At 37.2% G+C, this 12,716-nt stretch overlaps 1 protein-coding gene across 1 annotated transcript in view; it reads left to right on the forward strand.

The window, feature by feature from the left end:
- LOC123508554 (dystrobrevin beta-like) overlaps positions 1-12,716 on the forward strand; it is a 46,249-nt gene that overhangs the window by 11,480 nt on the left and 22,053 nt on the right. Inside the window, 1 exon segment of the mRNA XM_045262297.1 lies at positions 7,338-7,523. Within this exon segment, the coding sequence (XP_045118232.1) occupies positions 7,338-7,523 (186 nt within the window).

Here is a 12,716-nt window from a genome sequence, read left to right on the forward strand (position 1 = left end):
TGATTCTCTCTCTCTCTCTCTCTCTCTCTCTCTCTCTCTCTCTCTCTCTCTCTCTCTCTCTCTCTCTCTCTCTCTCTCTCTCTCTCTCTCTCTCTCTCTCTCTCTCTCTCTCTCTCTCTGATACACATACTGAGAGAGAGAGAGAGAAAAAATGTTGCTGGGTGGAACAAGTATACTCTCTCTCTCTCTCTCTCTCTCTCTCTCTCTCTCTCTCTCTCTCTCTCTCTCTCTCTCTCTCTCTCTCTTCCAGGAAAGACATTTTATTGTTATTATATATGTAATGAGTATAATATTCTCTCTCTCTCTCTCTCTCTCTCTCTCTCTCTCTCTCTCTCTCTCTCTCTCTCTCTCTCTCTCTCTCTCTCTCTCTCTCTCTCTCTCTCTCTCTCTCTCTCTCTCTCTCTCTGATAAAAATGATCTATTGACCACTTCTCCTTGAAAATCTTGTAGAGCGACCTTGAGAGAGAGAGAGAGAGAGAGAGAGAGAGAGAGAGAGAGAGAGAGAGGTTCAATAAATCCTTCGGGACCGTTTGCTTTACCGGTGAACCATTTGACTCTTCTCGATTCCTTGTGAAGATTCGCGCCTTGTTTCATTGACTCGACCCTGAGACTGAAGCACTGAAGGAGGAGGAGGAAGAAGAAGAAGAAGAAGAAAAGAAGAAAAAAGAAAAAGAAGAAGAAGAAAAAGAAGAAGAAGAGGTTAAAGAAGAAGAAAAGAAGAAGAACAGGACAAGAGAAACCGAAGGAGGAGGAAAGAAATAGGAAGAAGAAAAAGAAGAAGAAGAAGATAAAGAACAGGACAAGAGAAAATGAAGGAGGAGAGAAAGAGGAAGAAACAGGTAGAGAAAGGATAGAAGAGAAACACGAAAAGAGGAAGGTAAAAGAGAAGAGACGAAGAGATGAATGGTGAGAGAATGAGGAGGAAGAGGAGGAGGAGGAGGAAGAGTAAACAGTAGACAAACAAATGGAAGAAGAGGAGGGAAAGAACACAAAGGAATACAAAGGAAATCCAAACAGCAGAAGAAGGAGGAGGAGGAGGAGAGAGGAGAGAGGAATAAATATGTGATGATGTAAGAGGAAGAGAAAGGGAGAAGAATAAGAGGAGAATGATGAAAAGAGAAGAAGAAGAAGAAGAAGAAGAGGAGATGGAGAGAAGAGGAAGGAAATATTAAATGAAGAGAAAGATGGAGGGAGACAAAAGTGAGAAGAGGAGGAAGAAGAAGAAGAAGAAGAAGGAAAGGAGGAAAGTTAATGAGAAGTTATGAAAAAGAGTTTTCTCACATATTACATTTTCTTTAAACTCGAGAAAGGAAAGGACAGGTTAACTCTCTCTCTCTCTCTCTCTCTCTCTCTCTCTCTCTCTCTCTCTCTCTCTCTCTCTCTCTCTCTCTCTCTCTCTCTCTCTCTCTCTCTCTCTCTCTCTCTCTCTCTCTCTCTCTCTCTCTCTCTCTCTCTCTCACATGTAATTTGTTCTCATTATTGTTGATAATTTATGTTCGTCATGGTTTTGATTTCTGATAAGAGTATTGCAAAGGAGGAAGAGGAGGAGGAAGAAGAAGAAGGAGAGGAGGAGGAGGAGGAGGAGGAGGAGGAGGAGGAGGAAGAGGAAGAGGAAGAGGAAGGGAAGAAGAAGAACAACAACAACAAGAGCAGGAAGAGGAGAAGAATAAGAAGAAGGAGATGGAGATGGAAAGAGAAAAGAATGTATATTAAAAGAGAGAGAGAGAGAGAGAGAGAGAGAGAGAAGCAGGAGGCAGTAGACACCTAGCGAAACAATAATGACTCCCAGTGAGGGCTGTTAGCATTGGTTGAGGGGGTACTGTTAACTTATCATTAAACCCAGCTGTGAGCCCACTGAACGTGTCCCTTTGTACCTCACAACGCAATGGGGCTTAAGTTAAGGTCATATTCAGAAACGTCTTACTCTCTCACCACGACAATTTTTCAAGTCCTCATAGACAACTAGCGGGGTTTGCAAGACAGTTTCTCCTTATGGTCAACTTGAAATCTCGTTAATCCCTCACCAGAACCTTAAAAATACCCTTACATGAATAACTTTAACTAGAGCCTTGCAAATAGTCGGGGTTTGCAAGACAGTTTCTCCTTATGGTCAACTTGAAATCTCGTTAATCCCTCACCAGAACCTTAAAAATACCCTTAACATGAATAACTTTAACTAGAGCCTTTGCAAATAGTCGTAGTGACAGAACAAAGCGTTTCTGAATACGGCTCTTAGTCACAATCCTGCCCTCCAAAGACAACGCTCCTCCTTCACACAAAACTACATGCATCTATCTACCTACATACATACATACATACATACACATTTTTCACTTGAGATTTAGAATTGGAGGAGACAAAAATATATATCAATCAAGGCGTTCTCTTTCCTTTTGACGTGTTTAGGGACTGGCACCTCAGTGGGTCTTTTTTCTTATTTTTGTTGCCCTTGTTGAGTTCCCCGTCGTACATAACAAATAGATAAATGAATAAGTAATTAGTGGACAAAGGAGAGAGAGAGAGAGAGAGTCGTTTTTTGTGTGTTTGTGTTTTTAAAGGTTTCTAGTTATTTTTATTTTTTCTTGAGAGAGAGAGAGAGAGAGAGAGAGAGACGAGACGAGACGAGACGAGACGAGACGAGACGAGACGAGACGAGACGAGACGAGACGAGAAGAAAGAAAGCAAATACAAAAGAAAAAAAAACAAGAACAAGTGGAAGAATGAAATAGAGAAGAGAGGACAAAAAGAAGAAGAGGAGGAGGAGGAGGAGGAGGAGGAAAGAAAGATGAACATACTCCCCCATTAATGAGCCCAGTGTTTATCTTGACTTCTCCCCCTCGCTTCCTCCTCTCTCTCTTTTTTCTCCCCTTTTCCCTTTAAGCCTCCCTTTCTCTCCAACCCCCGTGCCTCCCCCGTGGACTCCAAGGATCACCTGAGGACTCTCCTACCTCTCCCCTCATTATCTCAGGTGCCTGGACTCTCATTCTATCCTTTCTCCTCCCCTTCTTCTCTTTCCACCCTATTCATCTACCCTTCCTCTACCTACTCGCTTCCTTTCATTCAGTTTTCCCTTTTTTCCCTTTTTTTTCCTTTTTTCCACCCTCAGGTTCTCGCCAGTATTCATTTTTTTTTTTTTTTTTTTCCTCAGCGAAAAGGAAAAAAGGTTATCGCCGTGGTACAGTGGAACCATGCGTGCTTTGGGGTCCGAGGGGTCTCCAAGCGCACGGGTTCGAATCCTGTCCACGGTCCGAGTGTAGGTTGGGCTTCCTCACGCGGGGCAACGGTTTCCTAGCGGGTGGGCTTTGAGATAGGAGGTACCACAAAAAGTATCTTCTTTAGCCCAGAAATTCCCGTGAAAAGCCCATGGTATAAATAAAAAAAAAAAGTGAGTTTGATAGACATTTGTTTGAGTGGCGCGGCAAACAGGCACGGAAAATTATCGTACTTGTGTTTATTTATTTATTTACTTGTTTTTATTTGTTTTATTTATTTATTTATTTATTTTGTATATGTATATATCTGTGGGGGGTTTCTGTGTTGTTATTATTAACAGAAACGTCGTACACTGCTGGAAAATTGTCGTACTTGTGTTTATTTTATTTATTTATCTATTTACTTATTTTTTATTTATTTGTTTATTTATTTTATATTTTCTTTTGGAGGGTTTACGTGTTAATTTTTTTTTTCATCTTTTTTTTTTTTTTGTGTGTGTGTTTGGTATGTAAGTTTGATTATTATTATTGTCTTTATTGTTCATTTTTACGTACCTTTTTTTCAAAACATCACCGTGCTTGTGTTTACTCATTTATTTTTTGTTTATTTTATTGTATTTATTTATTGTTTTTTTTATTTTATTTATTTATTTATTTATTTTTTTTTTTTTTTTTTTTTTTTTTGTGTGTGTGTGTGTTTGGTATGTAAGTTTAATTATTAGTATTACCATTCTTATTCATTATCTCGACAAACAGACACGTCGTACCTTTTCGAAACATTGTCGTACTCAGGATTTTGTTAGTGTTTATTATTATTATTACTATTATTATTATCATCATCATCATTATTGGCTACGATATATATGTTGTTTTTATTTGATTACCATTGTTAGTATTAATTATACAAAAAACAGAGATACATTTTTCCAAGCACATTATCGTACATTCATTTTCGTTTTGTTTTTTCCCCCTCGTGTTATTAATTAAGGGCAAGGCACGTTATCTTTTTTTATTACTAATATTGCCTTTTTTTTGTGTTGTAATAATGGAAAAGATCGTGGCTCATTAGTGGCATCATTAGGGCGATGTGGTTGGTAATTAACGATCTAATTTGCGCTTAATTGCGTCTCTCCACTGTGCCTCGTTATCTTCCCTCTTGTTATTGACTTCCTCTTCTTATCTTCTATTCCTAACCTTTATCATTCCTTTCTTAGGTTTTTTTCTTATTATTTCTTTTCATTTCATCGTTATCTTCCTTATTATTGTTTTGTTCGTCTTAGTTTGTTTTTGTTCTTTTTTTCTTATCATTTCTTCTTTATCTTCTTTGTTATTGCTTTATTCTGATCTTCTATTCCTAAGCTTTATCATTCTTTCCTAAGTTTTTTTTTCTTATTCCTTTCTTTTCATTTCTTCGTTATCTTCCTTGATCTTGCTTTGTTTTTCTTATCTTCGTTCATTTCTAACCTTTATCATCCTTCCCTTAGGCTTTTTTCCGTTCCTTCGTGGCATTTTCTTTATTTCTTCATTCTCTTCTAACTTCTTATCTTATCTTCATCCACCCCTTGCTTATTTTCATTCCCTTGTCTCGTTTCTCATTTCTTCGTTATCTTCCTTGTTGTTATTGACTAATTCTTGTTATCTTCGTCCATTCCTAACCTTCATCTTCCTTCTCTTGGGTTTTCTTCATTCCTTTATGCCATTTTTTTATTCATTTCTTCATTATCTTCCTTTTTCTTGCTTTGTTATTCCTGTTTTCGTCTATTTCTAAGTTTTATCATCCTTCCTTTACGTATTTCCATTCCGTTGTGACTTTTTTTTTTTCATTTCGTTATCTTTTATCTAATTTTCTTATCTTCATCCGTTCCTTTCTTATTTTCATTTTCTTGTGATATTTCTCATTTCTTCTTTATCTTCCTTGTTGTTATTGGTTTAGTCTTATCTTCGTCCATTCCTAAGCTTTATCATCCGTCCTTCATGTATAGTCACGTATATTTTCTTTATCTGTTCTAAAAATATTGTCTTTCTACTTTATCTGTTCCAAAATTTTATCTTTCTAATTTATCTATTCCAGAAATTTTATCTATTTCATCTATTGAAAAAAAAATTATCTTTCTTATTTATCTATTACAAAAATTTACTTTCTAGTTTATCTGTTCCAAAAATTTTATCTTTCTAATTTATCTATTCCAAAAATTTCATCTTTCTAATTTGTTGATTTTTCTTTTCTTGATCTGTTCCGAAAACTTTTATCATAAGCTTTGTAAACCTTCAAACCTTTCTCTTACCCTTTTAGATTCTCTCTCTCTCTCTCTCTCTCTCTCTCTCTCTCTCTCTCTCTCTCTCTCTCTCTCTCTCTCTCTCTCGCAGTTAATACATTGTGAAATATATTATTGAGTAAAGTTTTGCTATTTTCTCAACAAAGGAGGAAGTTCACAGGCTTAAATCACTGTAAGCATTAGTGTGTGTGTGTGTGTGTGTGTGTGTGTGTGTGTGTGTGTGTGTGTGTGTGTGTGTGTGTGTGTGTGTGTGTGTGTGTCTGTCTGTCTGTGTGTCTGTGTGTGTGTTATTTGGTCTGAAATATTCTCTCTCTCTCTCTCTCTCTCTCTCTCTCTCTCTCTCTCTCTCTCTCTCTCTCTCTCTCTCTCTCTCTCTCTCTCTCTCTCTCTCTCTCTCTCTCTCTCTCTCCTTCACATTCTGCTGAGATTTATGAATATTAGGATATATTGAGTTGTAGAGAGAGAGAGAGAGAGAGAGAGAGAGAGAGAGAGAGCGCACTTTACCTTTCTGTGTCGGCGAGATTAACCTGTTGAGTCGCAAGGAATGTTCCAACACTATTCCAATTTCCCTTCAATGAATACTATTATGACTTGTGGCGGTCAAAACACATCCCTCGCTTACCTATTTTCCATTCCCTCTTTTATCTTTGTTTTTTCTCTTTCTCATTCTTATTGATCTTTTTTATTTTTTTTTTATTTATTTTGTTTATTTTCTTTATTTTTGACCTTATCTTTCTTTATTATTTACCTTTATTTTTTTTATCTTATCGTTTTCTTTTTCTATATTTATCTTTACTTTTTTATTTATCTTTTTCTCCTTCTCTCTTTGCTATTTATCTTTATTACTGATTTATTATTTAATTTTGCTCTTTTTATTTTTTTGTCTTTTCTATTTTTTTATTTTCTTGTAGTTTTTTTTCATTTCCTCGTATTTTTTTTTTTTTTTACTTTTCCTCTTTATTATTGATCTTTATTATTTACATATACTCTCTATTTATCGTTTTTTTTATTGATTTATTTTATTTTTCTATACTATTCCTTGGTATTTACATCTGTTGGCATACTTCTCATCATTCTTTTCTATTTTTATTGACGCACAGTACTTCTCACTTCATTTATCTTGGCATACATTTATTCTTACGTATTTGTGTCTATACTGTACCCTTTTTTTTTTTTTTTTTTTTTTTTTTTCATATTAATTTAGAATGCGTTTTTTTTTTTTTTTTTTTTTTTTTTTTTTTTTTTTTATCATTCATTCTGTATTTACACTGTTCCATATTTACACTGGCACACACTTACAGTTCTTCCTTACATTGGAAAAGAAAACAAAAAAAGGATATGATGACTCTTATTATATCGGCCAAGGAGTCCCCCTTTTATTTGTATATATATTTTATTTCATTTTTATTTTTTTTATTTATTCATCTAATTATTTTTTTATTTTCTCTTAATGGACCTTTTTTTTTTTTTTTTTTTTTTTTTTTGGGGGCAGGGTCACATTTTTTTTGTTGCCCTTCTTCGGTTGTTGCTCTTACATAAAATAATATTCCTACGACTTAACTTCTTTTAAGAGGTAGTTTTCAAGACAGTTGTCCCAGACTTTTGGCTAACTCTTAATCTTTTAGAGAACTGGCAGTCAAGTGGGCCTTTTTCTTTTTATTTTTTGTTGCTTTTGGCCAGCTTCCTATTCCATGAAAAAAATAAATAAATAGATAACGTCTGTGGTATTTCTCATTCCTTATTAACTATAGACAAAGATTTACCTCTTTTTTAGCAAGTGAGTGCATACAAACCTATATTTATTCCTTAACACACTCCTTTGAACTAACACCAAGTCTTCTCCTTACAGAGGTCATGGCGGTTCCTGGGACGGGTGGGCTGGGCGGTGGTGGCGGTGGAGGTGGTGGCGGTGGGGGACTGGCAGGCGATGGGCGACTCCTGGTAGCTGATCTGCGGCACCATAACTTCGATGCCATCCGCTTTGCCTCGTACCGCACAGCCGCTAAACTCCGCTTCGTGCAAAAGAAGACCAACAGTGAGTGACCTTGTGTTGTGGTGTGAAGGTGTTGTGAAAGGTATTTAGTGCTGTGAGGTGCTGTATTAAAGTGGTTTTTGAGGATGATCTTGTGTTGTGTTAAGGTGTTGTGCATGTAATGAAGTTGTTTGAGGGTAGTTTTGTGTTGTAGAAGTGTTGTGAGAGGGATTAACTGTTCTGAGGTGCTGTATTGAAGTGAGTTTTAGAATGATCTTGTGTTGTGAAGGTGTTGTGTTTATAGTGAAGCTGTTTGAGGACAGTTTTGTGTTGTGGGGGTGTTGTGAAAGATTGCTGTATTGAAGTGGTTTGAGAATGATCTTGTGTTGTGTGGGTGTTGTGTTTATAGTGAAGTTGTTTGAGGACAGTTTTGTGTTGTGAAGGTGTTGTGAAGGACAGTTTTGTGTTGTCGGGGTGTTGTGAGAGGGATTCACTGCTCCGAGGCTGTATTGAAGTGGTCTGAGGATGAAGATTGTGGGTTCGTGCAGCAGAAGGGTGATTTAATTAACCCAATAATGTGTGGTGGTGTGTGACTTGTGTTGTGTATGTTATTAGCTGCAGAATATAGTCAATGATTCTCTTCTAAATGAGAGCAATAGAGAATGTAATTAATAGCTCCTTTTTATAATTAACGTGATTTTGGAATGCAATTAAATACTTTTCTTCACTAGTTGTCCAATAAAACACACCTCAAGGTTCTTTTTCATAACTAATAGACTACCACCACCACCACCACCACCACCATTATCATCATCACAACAAACTATCGGGTTTATGCAACATTAAATTCCCGGTACAGTTATTCTTTTACATGAAACAGAACAGCGGTAGTTTATTATCTCCTCCAAAAATACAGTTCAGGTTTTGGGAGAGTCTTTTAATGAATGGTTTCTGGAATGCAGTGAAGGGAAAGAAGGTACAGTGCTTTCCCAATAAGCCAAATGTGAAAATGTGCAGCTTAAGATGTTTTTTAAAAGATTTGCATGGAAGGATCTAATTACCTTTAACCCCATATTCATTCTGCTTACTATTTGATGATTTTATACACCTTCAGAACATTATTTGGGGGATTAAAATAGTGAAGACTGTGTTCATTAATCTTCTGACCTCCATAGACCCTTGCTAATGTCAATAAAATGGGCTAATTGTATACATATCTCATGGTGAAAATGTGTCCCAGTACTGAAGGTGTTAAGTGGTGTGTGGAAAGTATGTAATGAAAGTGATGTGTTTTGTACCTCGTGAAACTAGGCCGATACTCTGAAATACTTCTGGACCTCACCTCTAATTTTTAAGGGCTTTAGTTGAAGTTACATGAGTTTTTAAGGGTGTTTCTGTAATTCTAGTGACATCTTTAAAGGTTTTCTGCATTATCGACAAGACAAATACTCTTTAGAACTCAGCTAATCATCTCTGTGGTCTTTGAAAATGGTCACAGTGAAAGAGGGAAGCATTTCTGAATAAGGCACTTAGTGTGTGTATGTGTGTGTGTGTGTGTGTGTATGTGTGAGTGTGCAACATACATTTTTTTGCATTTTCTTGTATCATATGGAAAGAATTGGCAACCTAATGACAGAAAATTCAATAGTCAGTAGTCTCTTTCCCTGTGCATTGATTATTGCCCCATCATCTTGTGCCTTCAAGGAGAAAACCCCACAATATCCTCCTGCTGTGTGCTTCCTACAATGGGGCTCTTCCTTCTCATGGCCCTTCATCGCCTCTTGTCGCCTCATGTTGCCTTCCTTTGTGTGTGTGTGAATGGTGGTTGTGGCTGGGGAAGGAGCGGATTGTTGTCTTCATCTGTTGCTTCCTGTCACTTCCTGTCCTTTACTCTTGTGTGTATGAAAGGTATGTGTGTGTGTGTGTGCGTGCCTTATTTTTTTTTCCTTGTCTTTCTTTCATCATCTCTTACTTCCATGTCACCTCATCTTCATTTCTCTTTGTATTTTTTTTTTTTTTTTTTTTTTTTTCTTTTCTTTTCTTTTGCTTTCATCTGTCATCTTTGAAGTGTGTAAGTGAGTGGTGTTTTCTTAATCATCCTGTTGCCTTTTCTTCCTTATCTGTTATTTTGACTGGTGTGTGTGAATGGTGTTATGTTGCCCTGCTGTCGTTATTTTCTCACCTGTTACCTTGCTTAGTGTGTGTGTGTGTGGGGGGTAGTTTTCTTGGTTATTGTATCACTTGTTATCATCTTCTCTATAGTGTGTGTATGTTTGGATGGTTCTTTCCTTTCTGTATCCTTTCACTATCTTCTATTATTTCAGTGTGTGTGTTAAAATGGCTCTCTTATCCTGTCGCCATCCATCTCCAATCACATACTGTCTTTAAACCCTGCATTCTTTCTATCCTATCACCATAAGGAATATATTTTAAACACACTTCAAATACTCACTAAGAAAGAGAAGAGCACATGATTTACCTTCACACACACACACACACACACGGTGAAAAGGAAAGAGAAATGTTAAATGAGTTGAGAAAGGAGGCTTTGAAAAAAAATGAAGAGAGGACAGAAGAGGAGAAGAAAGAGTTTTTCTGGAGAATCTTGGATATGAGACTGAGGAAGTGGTTCATAACCCAGAAAAGTACAGCAAGAAAGGACTAAAGAAACTTACATATGAGCGAAATGTAATGTATTCCAACATAAATGGAGTGATATCGGGATTTTAGAACTCAACGATTACTTGAGGGACAAGAACCCAGATATTGTGGGTCTTACTGAAACAAAACTGAGAGAGGGAGAAGACCTGATGATGGTTGGAGAAGGAAATATAATGTTTGGAAAAGAAATAGAGTAGGTAAGATGGGAGGAGGAGTGATGTTGCTGGTTAAAAAGATATAAAGGTGGATCAAGTGAAAAAGGTATGGGAAAGGCAGAAGTGCTAAAGATCAGAGCAGAAACTAATGAAGGAAAAAGAGGCACTACATAGTGGTGTACGTACCACCTAAGACAAATGCATGGTCAGTACAGGAATATGAAGAAATGATAAGTGATACAGGAACATGTCTGGAAGAAATGTTGGGTGGCTGTGAACGAACTATAATGATGGGAGATTTTAATTGTAAAGAGGTGTGTTGGGAGGACTGGTCAATGGAAGGATCAGAGACAACATGGGGAAATACACTATTGACACTGGCAATGGAAAATGTGTTAACTCAGTGGGTCAAAGAAGATACTAGGTTTGGAGGAGAGGGAGCATCGTCAAGACTGGACTTGGTCTTTAGTACAGAGCCAATGGTCATTGAGGAGATGAGGGTGGAGTGCCCTTTAGCAAAGAGTGATCATGCAGTTTTGGAGTTCAAGGTGATAGATGAAGAGAAATCTAGAAGAAATGAAGAATATAAAGTGGGAAGATGGAATTATGCCAAGACAGATTTTGGAAACCTAAAGAAATTCTTTCAAGAGACAAATTGATGAAATTCAAGAGTGCTAAGGAGCAAATGAAAAGTGGAAGGAATTTATAAAAATATACAAAGAAGGTGAGAAAAATTTGTACCAATAAGACAACATAGAGAAGTTGGAAAGCAGGACTGGTTTAACGATAGATGTGAAAAGGCTAGAACAAGAAAAGAGGATGCATGGAAGAGGTGGAGAAGGAAAAGACGGATTAAGCAGTGGAAAGTTACAAAAGAGCAAGAAATGAATATGTGTTGATTAGAAGAGAAGAAAGAAAGAAACAAGAAAAGGATATAATTGATAAATGTAAAGACCAACCAAGGCTTTTTACAGACATGTGAACAACAACATCAAAAATAGAGAAAGTATTGAAAGTTTAGAAGTAAATGGAGTATGCAGTGAAGATCCCAGGAAATGGCAGAGGCTATGAATGGATGCTTTCGGAAGGTATTCACAAAGGAGACTGCTTTTGACAAACCACTGGTAATGGAACAGAAAGGGATTATGAAGGAGTTTCAAGTAACTGTGGAGGAGATCAAGAACATGATGGGGAGTTTAGAAGTGAGAAAAGCTGTGGGACCTGATGGGGTATCAGGATGGATTTTAAGAGAATGCAGGGAGCAATTGGCAGAAAAAGTTTGTGAAGTAATTGATGCCTCATTAAGGGAAGGTGTAGTGCCCCAAGACTGGAAAAGAGCTAACATTGTCCCAATCTATAAATCAGGTAACAAGAGAGACCCATTGAACTATAGACCAGTGTCACTTACAAGTGTGGTAGCTAAGATGTGTGAGAGGGTGGTGAAGAATAGATGGACAGACTTCTTGGAGAAAATGACATACTTTGTGAGTGTCAATTTGGTTTTAGAAAGGGCGTTCATGCACGACAAACCTGATATGTTACTATTCGAGGGTGATAGATGTAATACAGGAAAGAGATGGTTGGGCTGATGGAATATATCTGGATTTAAAAAAGGCCTTTGATAAGGTACCACACCAGAGACTGATCTGGAAACTTGAAATGGTAGGAGGAGTGCATGGCAGTTTACTAAAATGGATGGAAGACTTTTGGTAGGAAGAGAAATGAGAACAATAATTAAGGACAGACCATCAGAATGGGGATTGGTGGAGAGTGGAGTTCCACAGGGATCAGTGTTGGCACCAGTAATGTTCGCAGTCTACATAAATGACATGGTGGATGGGGTGTCCAGTTATGTGAGCCTATTTGCAGACGATGCAAAATTGTTAAGAAAAGTGAGATGTGACAAAGATTGCGAACTACTCCAGGAAGACTTGGACAGAATATGGAAATGGAGCTGTACATGGCAAATGGAGTTCAACACGACAAAATGCAAGAAAATAGAGTTTGGCAAGAGTGAAAGAAGAATCAGGAGTATGTACAAGATAGGAAATGAAGACATAAAACCAGTCATGAAGAAAAGACCTTGGGGTGACAATTACCAATGACCTATCGCCAGAGAGACATATAAACAAAATAATTGGAGAAGTATTGAACTTATTGAGGAACATAAGAGTGGCGTCAGATATTTAGATGAAGAAATGATGAAGAAAATAATTACTGCAATGATAAGACCGAGGCTTGAATATGCAACAATACAGTGGGCTCCGAACTTAAAGAAACACATAAGGAAACTAGAGAAAGTACAGAGGGCTGCAACGAAAATGGTGCCTGACTTAAGAGATTTGACTTATGAAGACAGACTGAAAAGAATGCAACTTCCAACCCTGGAAAACAGAAGAGAAAGGGGAGACCTGATAGCAATATACAGAGTGATGATTGG

The sequence above is a fragment of the Portunus trituberculatus genome, chromosome 25 (assembly GCF_017591435.1).
Source record: "Portunus trituberculatus isolate SZX2019 chromosome 25, ASM1759143v1, whole genome shotgun sequence".
Classification (NCBI taxonomy): domain Eukaryota; kingdom Metazoa; phylum Arthropoda; class Malacostraca; order Decapoda; family Portunidae; genus Portunus; species Portunus trituberculatus.